The sequence below is a fragment of the Cygnus atratus genome, chromosome 1 (assembly GCF_013377495.2).
Source record: "Cygnus atratus isolate AKBS03 ecotype Queensland, Australia chromosome 1, CAtr_DNAZoo_HiC_assembly, whole genome shotgun sequence".
Taxonomy (NCBI): Eukaryota; Metazoa; Chordata; class Aves; order Anseriformes; family Anatidae; genus Cygnus; species Cygnus atratus.
The window spans coordinates 43,764,419-43,781,737 of NC_066362.1; the positions used below are offsets into that span (position 1 = coordinate 43,764,419).

General features: G+C 37.4%; 1 protein-coding gene across 2 annotated transcripts in view; it reads right to left on the minus strand.

Moving 5' to 3' along the window:
* Nucleotides 1-245: 245 nt before the first annotated feature.
* Nucleotides 246-17,319, minus strand: part of IFT56 (intraflagellar transport 56) — a 50,359-nt gene continuing 33,285 nt past the window's right edge. Inside the window, exons 14-18 of one of the 2 annotated variants that reach the window (XM_035544310.2) lie at nt 11,598-11,681; nt 9,388-9,457; nt 6,714-6,820; nt 2,864-2,997; nt 246-1,532 (exon numbers count right to left, since the gene is read on the minus strand). In XM_035544310.2, coding sequence (XP_035400203.1) covers nt 1,421-1,532; nt 2,864-2,997; nt 6,714-6,820; nt 9,388-9,457; nt 11,598-11,681 — 507 coding nt within the window. In that variant the 3' untranslated portion in view covers nt 246-1,420. The remainder of the gene's footprint in view (nt 1,533-2,863; nt 2,998-6,713; nt 6,821-9,387; nt 9,458-11,597; nt 11,682-17,319) is intronic. The other variant, XM_035544311.2, reaches the window with a different exon arrangement.

A 17,319-nucleotide genomic window follows, 5' to 3' on the forward strand; every position in this document is an offset into this window, starting at 1 on the left:
CTTAAAATAGTAAAAAACACTTAACATGTTATATGGCAGAAAGGTGTATATGGAACATATACACCCAGTCTCCTTATTTTCAGCTTCAAACCGTCTTAAAATCAGGACCAAGGCCACTGGCTTGCCTTTGAATAATTACTGAACAAACATTTAACAACCAGTCATAGATTTACGCTTTTCCACAGCAAAATGAATATACTATTTCAATTCCTTCAGCATGAAGCAACACAGACCAACATTCAACTGCAGATTCAATTAAAAGCTTTAATTAAAGCACAGACAGCAGAGATTACTGTACTCAAACTCCTCCCCGATACAAAAATACTTCAGAAGTATTTTACAAATTTACAAATTGCAAATTTTGTTTTTACAAAAAAATACAAATGTTTTTCACTGCAAACCATATAATACATTTCTATGTTACAACTGTTGCCTTCTTTTAGAATTGTGTGTTTCCTAACTGCTCTCCTTAGAGCACATGAGAGTAATTATCTCCAAAAGGATAATAAATATATTTGTAACTAGGGTGGTAAAAGCTGAAGAAAATGATTCTAAACAGTTCCTTTATCCATAAGACTATGAAACTAAATGGATTACTCACATGAATTACATTAACATGGATAAATGTTTTGAGTGTTGATTTTGAGTTTTGAGTCAAATCTCAAAGCAAGATGGAACAATCCAGTAAGTCAAACCTCCGTGCCCTGAAAAAGATGCTTTGTTACTAACCTAGAAAACAAGTAAGCCATTCTGAATCTTGGCATTTGGCATTGATTAACCCGCATCTTCAGAATTAATAGTAAGAGAGAAAACAATCCTTACAGACAAAAATAAAAGAGAAGTTTTTAGTTGTTGAGATTTATCCAGAAAAGGACAGTGCTCAAAATATGGTTTGTATTTTACTCCAGGCAGGTAATATATGTTCATTCTTTACGTGTTACCAGATATCCTATTTTGGTTGTCACAATCATGCTTTCTACTTGCCACATTCCATCACTTGCTGAAGTAGACTTGTCTCAGTCATTTAACAAATTATTCTTCTCTAGAGGCCAGAAGACTTACTTTTCAAAAACCACAAAGCACTCCAGTAACTTGTGCAGAGAAATCTGGGGAACACCTGAATAACACTTTGATTTGTGGACTGTTGGAATGACTACTAAAAAAACCTGAGAAACTTAGAATGTGGAAATAGAGATTGGTACAACAGGAAAAGTACCAATCATACTTTAATGAAAAAAAGCACTTGCTGAATGTTTTGCAGTCTCACTGAACTACACCATTACTCAGCTGGGTTAACCTGCTTGATGTCCTAAAGTCCTGCAAAGAAGGAAATACCCAGAATGCACAGGAGAAACCAAGACTCACATCTTACAGCCACAAACAAAACAGTAATCGACACGGTTCATTTTATGACACTGGCTTAGACAGGGACTCGGTTCTCCTTGGCCCACTTTTTCATAATGCGAATAATGTATTCTACTTGAGAATTGCCGGTGCTTCTCAGAAGGTGCAGTACTTCCCGTAGAGTCTCTCTACAAATGTGAAAAGCAAAGATTTAAATGCGTGTGAGAACCAACTGATACAATAAACAAGCGCCCACATCCAAACTATTTTGCAAAACATGGTTCCTAGACAGAGAGGTCCATTCATCTGCGGAGCACAAATAAGTAAAAATGCACAATAGTTTAGATCCAAGGGGGGAAAAGGTCTTATATGCACTGGAACAGGGAGAGAAATTAAAAGTAAAAATCAGCAAAATGTAACTACTTAGTTTGGAATTGTGTGCGTGTCTATGTATGCATTTATATGTAAATCCTTACTCTTGCAAAAGAGTTCCCCAGAACAAAACAAAATATTATTTTTCTGTTACGCTACTTGCTAGTCTGCAGTAGGGCAACATCTAGTTTAATGGTGCCAAAGCACCTTATACCTTACAAATAAATAAGTAGCATGGAAACAAACATTACCAATAGGATAAACCAATATGAACCTGCAGTTTGTTAGCTACTTTACAGCAAGAACTTGCATGCATAATGTAAAACAGGCAAGCTATGTATATTTTACTGCTTCTACTGCAGTACTTGCCAAAAGGACACTTGAAGGGTGTTGTAGTTAATGAGATTATTCCAGCAGAGAAGGGAATACAAGGAATGTACAGAAGCCAAGATACACACCTTCCAGTCATGTACGAAATAGCAACTTTGGTCAGGGGAGAATGGCCATCTGGCATCACAGCAGAATATTCACGAGGGAACAGTTCTTAAATACAACCTCACTACTCTTTCGCATTCTCCCATTCAATGAAATGAGCCAAAACCAAAATTATCAGTAAGACATCATTTCCTGTAAGCTTTCATCAATATGGATCTCTGACTGACACAGAGTTTTCAGAAAGCAAATTTTAGCAGTCTCTCACCTATTCATTATTTAGAGAAACCGTGTCCTTCCTCAAGTGTTGAGCAAACACTTCCTTATTTCTGTTCTATGAACCTTAAAATGTCATGGGACAGTTTTCCATTCTTAGGCCCTCAACATGAAATGAGGTCTTTTCCCTCAGGATACAAACTTACTGCATTTGTAACTTAGCTCTTCCTAGTAGCATGACCAATATATTTTAGTTGCCTACAATTCATAGCATTCACTGATAAGATACTCTCTACCACATATTCTATCACTGTCGACGTGGAAGATACATTTCAAATTGAATACTGCATAAGGAACCACAGGTCAGAGTTTCTGTTCACCAACAGGTCAGTAAAGAACTAGGTGAGAATACTGACTCTCAAAGCTAAGATTCTAGTTTACAGCTAACTGGAAATAGGAAAATTGTAAAATAAATTCAGATACAACGAAGAATACTCACTTTGCTTCTCGGCCAGCTAAGATCATTTGAAAGACACCAACACAAGCACCTCTCTTGCCTTCCCAGTATTCAGGATTACTGTCCAGTCTCTCCAGAACATCAAATGCTTTGGCTGCATAGTAAAACTGACGCATCTGCATAGGAAGAGAAATATTATGTATTCCTGACTCTATGACTATCTTTCAGAAGGGGATGAAAAATTCTGAGTTTAGTTTTCTGAAATCAGCATTAAGTCATAGAAGCAATGTGCATTTATTTTCATGTCTTTCCACTGGCAGCAAGTGACACAGAACAAGCACATTTCAGTTCTATGTAGGGAAAAAGGTAGTATTATGTTATTATTGCTACATGTCTTTGAAGGTATTATAGACAAATTGCATTGTGAACTTCTATTAATTGGTTATGATCAGCACTGTTCTTGTTTTGATCATACACATTTAACAAAAGCTAGCAGAACATCTTTCCTACCTTTACTTCTTTTTTTCTCCTCCCCAACAGCATTAACTTTTAAAGTATGAGTTGCTCTATGTAGTCATACCAACCAAAGTCCTTGATACAATATCAACTCAAACTAGTCCAAACATTTTAAAACTGAACCAGTTTTCCTCATCTAGAGTTGGTCGCAAAGGTGTATTTGGATGTCTTTTGGGTTTAACTCAGAGCTAAATTTTATATCTCAGTGTACTTACAGTATGGTACAAATTATGATTCAGTGACTCTATAACCTGAAATTTTCCTAAGCATAGAAAAATTGATTGTGTACCCTATTTTTTTCTGCCTTAGGTTCTCTGCTTGTAAATGGGACCAAGAAACAAGTTGGTTGATAATAGTCAGTAGGAAAGGAGTGACTGCAGTAACTGTGGCTTTTGAAGTCATTATAACTCATGTGGACCTTATCTATGACTGTGAATGTTCTTCAGTTGGGCAAGCCCAAGTAGCAATGTTGTTTGTGTCTAGCATCTTCCCAGAAGAGCACACAGAAGGTAGACTGCACACAACCTCCTATTCTTTGGTAGCTGGAAGCCTGCATCTGACAAGAAGAAAGGATAGGCTGTGGGAGTTATATTTAGACACTTTACTCAGAGAAGCATAGGTACTACAGAATGATTCCATTTTCTTCACATACATGGTGACATTAACCACAGGTAACTTAATTGAATGGGAATAAAGGTGGTCAGTATAAACAGACATCTCAGCTAAAAAGAAAATACTGAAATACTGATCTCTCCAAACTGGCATCTGATTTAGGTCCATTAAGCAGATACCAATTTAATGTCCTCCTTCTATCTCACATAAAAGCAGGAATTGCTTCACCTTAAATCACGTACTGCTCCCTATATGGATAGGATGGCCTATTTCATGTAAAAGAAGCAAGGAATTAGCCAGAAGTCCTGCATGCCAGCTTCCTCATCAAACAACTTCTATCAGAATAGACAGCAATGGCACATCCAGCTACACCTACTCTCTGATAGCTGTTAGCTTTGCTCAATTAACACTCAGTCAGCATTTTGTTGAATGAAGCCTAGCATGATTACCTTAAGTTACAGCTATGGTGCTGTCTGCAGCCCTCCAATATAATGTATTTCAGAAACAACTGGAGAATGCTACATAGACTCAAGCAATGCAGATGTTGCCATTTCATGGGAAAGGTAGAAACAGGTGGTAGTGTAGAAAGACAAGTTCTAACGCTGCATTAATTATACATACTTCGATAGCCTTTGAAATGAAATTTCTTGGTCATCTATGGCCATATGTATACATAAATAGCCAGAAAAATTTAGTCCTGTCAGTGCATTTTTTAAAAGCTCTAGATAAATCCGAAGTGTGGAGCTGCTTCTCCTATAGCGTACAATATAATTTTGAGAAGAATTTAGGCAAAGTGATCAACTGATATAAATGCGACTTAAAATTGCCTAGAGATAGATTTTACATAAGCTCTGACTGTCAACTTTCTTTCACAAATTGCAGCCAGGGGAAATAACAGAGTGAATAGCCACTTGCTTAAGCAAAAAGACTTTTAGTGTGGGATGGTGGATGGAACACTTGAAATAATCCCCTCCGTTTTAGAAGAATGCTTTTGAAATCATAAGGTAGATTTTCTGATTTACAGTTGTGTGCTTTAGTATGCAGGTGTTGTTGCTCTTTGGAGAGCTTAGCTGAACTGAGAATCATTGGGAGGTTTTCAATAGGACTCAAGTTTACTATCTTTCCTATATGATGGCAAGTTTTGTTAATGTATCTCTAATAAGCCTATCCTAATAGCTGCTAGTTCTTGTGTATTCACTTAAATTAGGAGTCTTCACTGAAGCAGGTCCATTAAGTTTATACCTATGATCTGTGTTCTGCTCCTCTCACATCTGCCTTCTTAAAGCAATGAACTATTCTATTTTCACAATCACAAAATTACAATCTGTCTTTACATTCTATATTTAATTAAAATTAAATATAAAATGGCTGCTCCCCAAATAACTTCAGTCCACCTTCTGATACAACCAGCTCTGGCGAATACATTCTGAAATGTGGATGATCTGTGTCTCACCCCGATGATTTTTCCAAAAACCATCCTTTTCTCCTGTCACTGCACTGCTACTTCTCTAGGTCCCAAAACAGTGCAATCTTCCTGGTAGATGGTAGAGAAGATGCCTGATAGAGCATCCTGCTATTGTCTACTGACACCTTGCACAGCAGGACCCTGTACAGGGCAATCAATTTTTCTTCCTCCTACATTTACACTCCTCTCAAACCTGTTGGTCTTTATATGTCTCTATATCCATCCTAGGAAAAAGCTTACACGTTTTCTTTTACATGCTTTGCAGAACAGCATCAAAGTTGAATCTGAGCTAAGTCTCAATGTCTATAGGCACAATCTGAAGAATCAGATGCTAGGAATTGAGGCAGAATTGCATTCAGCTTCCCAAGATCTCTTCACTTACTAACATAGCTTTGTATAAACTATAATTTGGAGGTGGGCCAAAGGTATATTAGCATGGAGCATTGGAACTAGTAAACATGATCTAGAAGCTTAGTACAAGTGAGGTAGCATATATTTTATCTTGTTATAAAATGTTCAAAGCATTCCTGCTAAAGTGGACATTGGCTTGTTTAGCTTCATTTTTAAAAATGTTAGATTGCTTAGTCTAACCTCATCCCTTTCAAGTCCCCTCTAAAAACAGTTCAAAAGAACTGTAATATGTTAGCATGGATCCAGCTGTAGACAGGTAAGCCACCATTTTTACTGAGTAGTTTAATTCCTAATGACTACATGCATACACCGTGTCTCTTTGCCCCACTTGGACAGACAGAATACTGGTTGTGGGAAATCTCTTTCCATTTCCTTATCATTAACAAAAAAGAATATCCAATTGGCATTACAAGCTTTAAGGAAAAATATCACTGTCCCAGAAAAAAATGCAGCATGAGGCGCCTCTCTGAATCTATGCTAGTTTTTTTTTTTTTTTAAGTTTCTTGTCTATCAACAATGAATCGCGAGTTGTAAACTAAACTGTTGTTCTTGTTATCAATAGCTCAAGCATGCAGTAATTTGCCAATATTTTAATCAGTGGGCTGCCTATCAAGAAGGCCTGTAGGTTAAAATGTTTGCCAACTTATCTGCATTAATAACCATGCTCCTGTTGTGCAACTTCAAGTGCACAACAAGTGCAACTTCAATAGTGATGACAAAGATGTGAAGTATAAAAAAATGGCCGTTAATGCCATCAGGGAATTAACATACTGTACACCAAGCTCTAAATCACAGAATCATGGAAAAGCCCTGGTTGGAAGGGACATAAGAAATCATCTGGTCCAACTCTTTTTTTTTTTTTTTTTAATTATTAAAGAGAAGACTCACTTTGTAGCAATCATTTGCAATGAGCTGCAAAAGGTTAAAGGACTCCCCTGAGGTCTCCATCTTCAGATAGAGCTTCCAGGCCAACTGTGGTTTCTTATTCATAATATCTGCAATAACAACAAAAAGCTGGGATCATGAAAAGAATATGCCACATACAATACTCAATGGAAGATGGAATAAATGTTTCTGAATCTCTTTGCTCAATGTAAATGCATGCCTCACCCTGTGCATGAGGTTGGGAAGGGAAACTCATCCTTATCTTCTGCCTTTCTAGTGATAACAGCAGCAATTCATCAGAGAACACCAATGTCAAGAAGAATAATTATGGAGTTTACATCTCACTTGATATTTCAAAGATACAGCAATAAGCACAAATTGCATGATTTCAGATGTGAATAAGGAACAGAGTGGAAAGCATTAGAGAAGGTATTTCAAGCAGGACAATGAACTGGAGCAATCTATTTAGATGGTGAGATTTAGGATTGTGTTCTTATACACAGAAAGATTTTAATTGGCACTGAAATAAGGTTTTTAATAATTGGTGCCCACTCCAATCTAAACATTCAGTTCCCATGATTTATAGCAAACCAAAGGAGTGGTGGAAAAAAATGCCTGTACAGCCTACAAGCATAACAAAATGTGTCATTATGCATCTGCTAGAAAAACATGTCCAAATTCCTGAGATTTTGTGCTAGTTTTAAATTTCCTTTTTTGACTGGAAATTTTCAGTGGCCTTTAAACATCACTGTTAATACACAATGAGAAATAAAAGAATCTGAATCTTCTATCTCAGCTAGCAGAAATTCTGCTAGAATATCTGAATATAAATAATTCTAAAAATTGCTTTTCTGAAGAATAGGCGGCAATCATCAATAATAAACACGTAACATAAAATCACAGTATTTATAGGCACTTCTCATTTAGGAAGCTGCAAGACATCAGATTAGATTTTTCTTTCATCAGCTCTGGATAACATTCACAACAAAAAACAGCCAGGTCTTCATTTCCATATACAAACCCATCTATCTAGAGAGATGGACTACCGTGGTAATTCAATGGCTTTTTACCTTCTCTTAAGGAAGAATTTGATACAAGTAGTATAACAGGATTAAACAAAAAATATTGTCTAAGATGCATCTCTGGTGCTTTTTGCCCTTTGGAAATATTTCAGGAGTGAACTGTTTATGACTCAATACCTAATCATACTCTGACATGAATGTATTGTAACGCTTTGTAATTTCCATTGCAGCTTTTATCCAGAAGGATCTAATAGTAATTTACATACTCGACACTAAAAGATCACTATACTCATCAATGAAAGTTGCTTCTGCAAAGAATTCTAGCAGCTGTTTGGAGTGAAAAATCAAAATCTTAAGACAGATAAGAATACAGCATCCCTACCGAAACTTCAGTAGGAATTCAGAATGGTGAAAGGCACACCTGAGAATAAATAGCAACTCTTATGAAATTGGTACAAAATTTTTAATTGATACCATGGTATTAATTCTACCTCTTTTATAAAAAAGTTAGCAACTTCAACGAGTTCTGCACTCCCAGATGTATGTCAAAGAACTACTATAGCACAAAATCAAAAAGGATGAACGCTGTCTACTGAACAAGCATCAATTCCCTTTGCAATGGGAGTACTCCTATAAAAAAGTCAAATATAAAACATTAAATATAACCAGAAATGAAATGATGAAATGATTTTTAATGAAACAAACAAACAAACTGGCATGTCCTAAAATAGAATCATAGGTAGGCATCTGTAAGTGTTATGTGCCTGTCTGGGAAGACCACATTAGAGATGTTAACCACATCTGCAATATGACATAATGCCTTGAAATGTACATATTTACATTCCAAGCACAACTACTCAAAATTGTTTATGATAAGAGAACATTTTTGTATTGAGATGCTGTGAGGAAAACAAAGCCTAGGAAGTCTCAGGCTAGAGTCATTAGAAAAAGCCTGCCTCCATGCTATTTTGCATGTGATGCTGTAGATGTATCTGTACTGAGGTGTACTCTGCAATGCTTTAAAACTGGTTCAGAAATATTGAATAAAAATTGCTATAGAGCATTAAGTATATCAAAAATTTACTTTGGTCAAGGGAGGAGCAGACAAGTTTATGGAAGAAAAAAACGTGCTGAAAATTATAAAGGAAATTCCTGGGGCACTGAAGTTTGGACAATGCAAAGTATAACACAGTACGATGAAAAATACCACATATGCTTGCCTGGTGCTTCTCTTCCTTAGGCATCTGACACTGGCCACTCTGGGAATCAGACAGACCCTTGGGCCTGACCCAGCATTGCTCCTTCTATTTGGTGTTTTACTCTGAACATTTTAGATTTGTAACCCAGTCTTTTAAGACAGAAAATCTTCACTCATACAATTGAGTAGACAATTGAGAAGAAAAAGGTTCATTGGTTAGGACAAAGCTGCATTGACAGAACCGTAACAGCACTGCACTGAAGCAGTAATTGCTTAGTGAAGCCAGACATTTGAAAGGTGGAATAACCACCCACACTGTAACTAGTGCAATCAGCTTTTCACTTTCGTAGTTCTGAATCCACCTACAACATTAAATTAAATTAGGAGAGTGGATTGCCAAGACTGATGCAATAGAGGAGGATCTGTATTCTGCAATATTGAGAGTAAAGTGACTCACAGCAGCGAGCTAGCCAGCTAAGGTAAACAAAATCATTCTTTATCTTCTCACTCTGGATCAAAAGGAACACCTGCAGGAAGAAGGAAAATAAAAGATTATATTTGCATGTACTTTTAAACAAACAGAAGGCAGACCTGCCTCGTTTCAACGTGCAGGTAAGGCTCAAGCCACACAAAAAACTGCTTCATGAGAAGAGGTCAGGTATGGAAGTGTAGTGCAGGGGCATATTGCTATGTCGGGTAAGTGGAGGTCTCAAACACTGCAATGCTTATCAGGGGACTTCTGCAGCTTCAAAATGCCAAGCTGTGCAGAGGGTGCGGCCTGCTCTGAACAAGTGCCAGTGGGCGGCCATGCAACACAAACAGCACAAAGGAACACTGGGCCTGTGGGAAAAGCTATTTGGAACATGTTTGTTTAGCAAGCAATTAAATTAGCATCATCCTGAAATACCAGAAGTTTCACTATATATATAAGAGCCTTTCCTCCTTATACATGTCAGAGATCATTTTAGGTGAGCAATAAGCCATTTCTTAGCCTTTCTGTTTCAGTAAGGTTCTGAGGCTAAACATTAGTCTTTTGTAACTTACTGTACAAACACAGGTTTGTTACATTCTACATTGAAAGGGATGTGGTGTGTGTGTGTGGGAAGCTAGACATTTTAAAGCGTACTCTGGCTTTATATGCAGAAAAAAGCTACTTATGCCTCATTGTCTGTAACTATACTAGGATGCTTCTGGCAAAAAATTCAAAATACCTTTATTTATTCCTGATGTATGTACTGGAACAGTGAGTTCCACAAATTACTGACATTTTTATTGATTAAACACTGCTAACACACTAATAAAAAAAAGTAAAAAGCATTATCACTGTGAATAGCAATTTGCTACAGGTTTTATTTTATTATGCCAGGGAGGTAAACTGTTTAAGGAGTTATGTATATAAAGTGCTATATGTAGATTTAATTTACAAGTTTATGAGATGATGGGGAAGGGGTAATCCTTATATGAAAGTGTCATCACAGTCAGAGATCAGATGCTAGGACACGCTAATCAATTTAATTACATAATTCAGTTATTGAAATACATCTGCTACATAATGTAAGTTTGTACAGAATTATTTGTAAGAAGAAAAGTAGGACAAATGTGGATTAACAGCAGTTTACAGCTTTGTGTGTCTTTGTTGCTTGGCTGCAGCTGAAGTTGTCTTACAGCATTATCATTTTTATGAAGTCTCAGGTTTCAGCATAATCTGCTAGCATAGTTTCAAAAGATACTCACCTGCATTTTCATTGAGCTACCTAAAATAAACTAGGTGAATTGAAATATATATCCATTTTACCTGATAGTTTGGGATATTTTTCTTAAAGAGAGATGCAACTTCAGGTCACAGAAATTAAGGGTGTGTGTGTTGGAAAAAAAAATGGGGGGAAGGAGAAGTTGTCCAGGGACCCAAAGAGTTAAAAAAAATAAAAAAAAAAATAAAAAAAATAGGAAAAACTGGGGAAAAAAATCTATATGATTCACTTCAGACTACATGTATTTTTTCTGGTCTGTCTTCTGATAGCCTTGTGGAAAATGTTGCTTCCATCTTCATAATAGCAATTTGCTTCTGCATATTTTAGTTGTAATTAAGTTTCTACTGCACATAGACACAAAAAATGCTGTGTGTAGAAGTTAATCTCTTCCAGCTGCATCTGGATGCTGCTGAATAAGATAGTGAGCACTTCCTCTTCTCCTCCCACATCTCCCAAAGGAAGTAAATGTGGGGTTTTTGTTGTTGTGGTGGTGGTGGTGTGTGTTTGTTTTTTTTTTTAACATAAATTTCTAGGGATACCTAGCAGCTTTTAACTATTAAGTGTCTTTTATTCACCATACTTTAGTCAATCTGAACAATAGGACTGCCTGAGATCCTAGACAAAGCATAGGAAATCTGATTAAGAATGCACTCTTTGATCAATTAGACTGAGCTGCAAAGCACTCTTGTGACGCACCACAAGCGGCATGACTCCCCATATACCTCATATTACAAGATTAGCTAGATAATCTTTTCTAAACAGTGTTCACTGTGAGTTTCAGTTCCTCTAGGAAAGTCCCACAGAACCTGCTTATTTTCAACCAACATGAAGATGTAGAGAGAGAGAAAAGGAAGGAAATAGGGGAGTATGCAGGAAACATTTCCATTGTTGCTTTTTAAAGAAATTAAATACATACCTCTTCAGCTTCACTAAAATTGCCCATGGCAGCTTTGGCTTGGGCGTAGTTGAAGTTAAAAGTGTCATCATTGTAGAAATAACTCTGGAAAAAAAGCCGCACAGAAGGAAAAAAAAAATAAAATCCAACCTCCAATGGTATAGTAACATTAAAAATAACACTGTCCTCCCCCCCACCCACCAAATCTGAGTCAACAACAATCGAGACAACAGGAAGGAAAAAGAAAAACCCACATTATGAACATACGACATTTATAAACAGTGGGTAGAAAATTACGGACTGCCTTTCCATCCTACATTCGTGACTACAAACACAGCTGGAACATTCCACAGTGTTAACCATGAGAGATCTGGAGAACGCTCCAAGCTCTAAATTGCAGTGGTGGCTTTTATGGGTGTAATTTTCACTCTGTGCATGTGAAGACATGCTGTGCTGCCATGGTCTCTTTCACCTCGCAAACACTTACTTCACCACTAGGGTGGTAAATAGGCAGCTGAGTTTCTAATGGCTTAAGGAGACGAACAGTTTGCTTCTCCAAGACTTCTCAAAGTTCAACAAGAGATCCTGTGGATCTGGTTATGTGACACGTGCACTGGATGGAGGTGGAGCTGCAGTACGGGAACACACCTTGTAATAGGGCTTCCTTAAGCTCAAGTCTTGCTTACAGGCACCCTTCTCTTAGTGCAACACTAGGTTTTTCTCTCTCATGGGGCACACCTGGTTAATGATAGATCAGGTTGATCTGGCTGAATATCTTCTGAAACACAGCACGGGCCAAAGTAGGAAATAAAGCTTTAGATGCCGATTAGCCTGATGTTTGAGTTTGACCCAAATAGCTTATATTTTTGATCATGGTCAGATGTCCACATTAAAGTACAACTCAAACAACTCAAAGTCAGCCAAGCACGTTCCACATTCACCACTGTCACCACACTACTGCACCGATAGACCTAGTATAGGTTAAACTAGAATGTGATACCACAACAAGAAGTGTGACAGGACTGAGGCTCCCTGCCCAGCAGCAGAGGTGCAGGGTTTATGGAAGAACCCATGAAAAAAGCAAGACTGTTTGTCCACTGTCCATAGTAACTGCAAGAAAAGCTTTCCTGGGTACGTAACAGCAACGTGTGTGGAAAAGTACTTGTGTTATATAAAGAAAAACACTAAGAGAAAGAGAACTTGTGTTAGGAAGATTGGTTTTTAGATAACTTTTGTTTTGTTCCCTCATTAAGAGTGAGGAGAAGGTAAAAAGCACAGTTGGGACCGTGTAAAAGATATGGAAAGCAAGGGACAAGATCCTTTGCCAGGGCTCTCATCTTCTTTCATTACGTAGAGACACCTGAGGAACCTCCTCCCTTCCCTCTCGCAGGCAGTTGCAAAGGGTATGGACCCAGTCCACCCACATATTTAAGTCAAGCTAGTGCCTTGAGAGGAGAGGTGAGGGGTTGCCAACATTTGCCAAATGTCTAGGTTTCACCTAAATAGTCTATACGGAGGTGCAAAAGAGCTGGCAAATACAGCAAGCTGTGTGAAAGCATGAGGATGAACTAGTTGGGGGAAATCTCCAGCTCCGTTTGTGAAAACATTTCAGTACCCTTAGGGTGAGTTAACTGGTTTCACCATATGAGAATTACAACACTTTACTGTATTCTTCCTCAATGATAGTTTTGTATGAATCAGCACAAGTCTCAGGTTAAGCAAAGCTGGTAAGCAAGATGCTAGTTTTACTCCATGAATAGTTCCTTCTGTTCAAATACCCCTCATTGTATTTTTGAATTAAAACTGAAAAGAAGCTCTGTCAGCAACCAAACTCAAAACTGTCATTCTATCCTGGCTGTATTAGTGCCAGAGACCAGAACTGCTGCAAAAACAAGAGTGGTAGAAATGACCCCGTGTTGCTCCTAGTAAAACACATTCAGGACAGCTAGATGTTTTGTCTCTTTTTTTTTTTTTCCTGACAAATTATATTCCTGGACTTCACCCTTTTGTGGTCTTTTTACTGGCCTTCAATCTTTCCATAAAACTGTGCTCTGAGTGACATCCATTTCAATGAGTCACTCAGATACCCAGTTGAACAATGAAGCATTCGTTGTGGCCAGACCTCAGCTGAGCTTGAATTAGCTTGTCTTCTCAGATGATCCTCAGTGTTATAACGTCACCCTCAGGGCAGCTGGCAATACATTTATAATAAAGTGTCCTTTGAGACATTCTCATGCCTACAACAGTTTTAATCAATCATGGATGAAGGTGGTGTTTCCTAAGAGAGTATCATACAACTATCTTCACAGAGTGCACAGCTCTACTTAAAGAGCTGCAGAGATTCTACTCTGCATAAGTTGCATATAAGTTGCATATAAGTTGGTTTCTGTCAATGAAACACAAAGGTTACTGTAAAGTCACCTGAACCTTGCCTTTAAAATGGTACAGGAAGAACGACTTGCATCCCTGTGACGTGAAGAGCAGGAGTGACCTAGCTAAATTTGACTAGTGGCTACTCTTAGCTAGAAAATGATGAGGGTCAACTACCTCAAAAGGAAAAGCACTAGTAGGCAGAAAATGTTTGTCCCTAGTCCTTGCTCTTTATCAACTGCATCATGTCTCAAAGTACCAATATTTATAAACCCCTTCACGAAATTAAGAAATACATATTTTACTTAAGCTTGATCATTTTGCAGCTTGCTAGATACAATCTATAAAACCTTCCGAACTTGCAACCTTGGAGATGAAATATGACAATGAGTTTCACAAACCAACTGTGTTCTGAGGGACAAAATTAATTTTCTTAGGAAAGATGTTGTGAATTTACTGCAATTCCAGCAAGCCATATCTTGTTTTCAGTCTCTCATTATACAAATGGAGGTTTCAAATCTCTCATTTATTCTAATCCTTATTTTGTATCATTTTATTTTCTTACTTTCTCTATAGCAAATAATATTTAACTTCCGAATCTCTTAAGGCAATATTTCAATTTCTGATAATTTTCTGAATCACCTTTCTTTTTGTATTGCAGGAAGGAGTGTCCAGTATTTCAAATAAAAGTAAACCACCGTGGAATGAAATGCAATCACTTTTATATTGAACTTACTTTAGTTAGCTTAGTATTTTGTTTCATCCTTATAAATGCATTCACATTACAGCTGTAAAAACTAAGGGAATGGTTAAAAAAAAAAAACAACTTTGCCTAAAAATGGGTCAAAACAGCTGAGTGCTGAAGACATGTATATATGCAGAATTTGAGTGTTACATATCGTAGAAGCAAAGGACTACAGTCATTAACACACAAAATCTCTCTAGTGTAAAACAAGTCCCAGAAATCAAGTGGCCATTAGGTTGACCTGCTGTATGCAAAGATCAAAGTAGTACTGAATGGCATCACCTGGTTGATCTAAACACAGTGCTTATAATTTGCAGCTGGTACCATGCTGTGGTAAGCAATGTGCAGTCAAGCAAATTTCTGAAATCAAGTTTACACAATATGTTAGTACGCTGACACTCCCAAATCTGACTGTCATTGTTAGCTTCAATAAACATATATGTATATGTATGCTTACATATGTATGCATACATATATACAGCCGATGTTCCTTAAATTGTCTTTATTTTAAACAGCTGCATTTAAGTTTTGCTCTTGGTTTCTTCCCTAGTTACTTCCTTCTGTAAATACTTCAAACTCTGTTACATTATCCTGGAAAATATGTAACACTGAATTAACCTGGATGGCAGATCAAAGATATAGGAAAAGCAGATCATACATACCTGCATGCCTGTGGCTTTCTAAAAGGTGGTCTATGAAAGAGCCCCCTAACAGTACATCCCACCCTCTTGGACAATTTCCGTAACAGAAATGCATCTTTGAGTAAGGAAAAAAGGGGCATATACAACATTGCTTTCCTGTATGTGGAATATAAACAGACATTTGTTGTACATTATTCTTTTTTCATGATTTATTTTGGCAAACTGCTGTTATGAGTGGAGGAGTTCAGTTTGCAAGCAGAGATCCACATATATATGTGTAATAAATGTGCAGCTGTAATGATACATACCTGCAGCAAAACAGCTAATTTAAAACAAAAACAAACAAACAAAAACCCCAAAACAAAAGACCAAGCAGTCAAATAGCCCTTTCCCTCACTATCCCATGTTGGAATGGACCCACAAGGATCACTTGAGTCCAACTCTTGGCTCCAATTCTATCCAGGCCTAACAGATAGTTGTTCTACACTGTGTCTGAGTATCTAGATCTCAATCCCTGACTCTGCTGGAGAAGTCAAACAGTACTAACCAAGAAATTAAGCCTTCCATTCGGCTATACTAAAAACACATTTTGCTTGAACACTTCCAGCTCAACAACCACACAGAACTTCCCCCATTTTTCTTCTTACCTATCTACCAGCACTGCTTCTATCTGTATTGTCAGCCATGATCTCCTGTCGATCTCCAAAATCACTGAACAACATCAAGCTTAAGACCTTCTCTACCAATTTCTGAAATCAGTCACCACTAGCAAAGGACAAGCAAAACAGTAAAATACAATAAGCTGTTTCCTAGTACAGTGATAACACCTAATGCTAAAATTAAAAGAACATAAAAGCTCCATGAGAAAACAATAACAAATTTGGAAGTGCCAGAAGTAAGATCATCTGTCACCATAATTTGGCTCCACAATGCAGGCACATTCTGATATAGCCTTACTGACTGTTTCCACAGAACTGCAACCTTAATGTTGCACAGATGGATATTATGTACACATAATAAAATATTTTCTCTCAAATCTAACAAAGAATAAATACTTCTTCTTCTAGTTGATAAATATAGCAGGAATGAAAGTTTGTATACCTGTACCCGTCACTATTTCTGCCTCCCTTCCAGCAGGTTTTAAACATCAGATCTGTATTTCTGATACAAATCTGATATATATATCTGCATGGAATCTTACTAACGTATTATGAAGTAACACCGACTATCCTGTGTTCTTCCTTTTCCTTTCAAATTTTCTTTCAAACTCTTCCTACAACATTTTCCTTTATACCCTCACAAATTGTCTCACCTAATCCCCTCCCTGTTGCACTTCTTTTATCTCATGACTCTGTCCTATCCTCTGATCAACCTATTGCCCACTTTCATCCTCTTAATTTCTGTTTAGTGTCTTGTTCACTTCTGGCTTTTCCCCTTACAAGCACTAACTATGCCTTATTTTCCAGTATTAATGATGACTCCATTTGCCTCCCAAGATGCTATTATTCTCTCTCTGATTTCTTAGCTTTCCCGTATACCTTGGAGGTGGTGATTAATCTCATATAACTTTAGCCTTTTCAGGTTAAAACTAGTTGTTTAAGAACTTCTTGAAGCAAATGGAAAGAGCTGGGCATTTCTGTGGAGTGACTCATTCCATTTAAGATAAGTGTAAGATATACACAGGATGAATTCTCATCTGGAAATTAACATCTGTCCACACTGACTATAGACTGGGACCAGATGATCAGTTTTACGTCTGACTTTTAGATGGCTTAAGTTAGGCAAAACATATTTCATTGCTAGTTTCTAGTACTCCTGTTCTCCAATTACACACATACATACTCCAGTTTGGAGTGAAGGGTATCTATCTCTTCATTCCACCACAGTGGAGCCATTCCAATGGCTACAACCATTTGGGATTTTTTCATGGTCTCTTCCCAAACAAAGTTTAAAAACATTACACCTTTGTCATTCTTCACCCATCAGC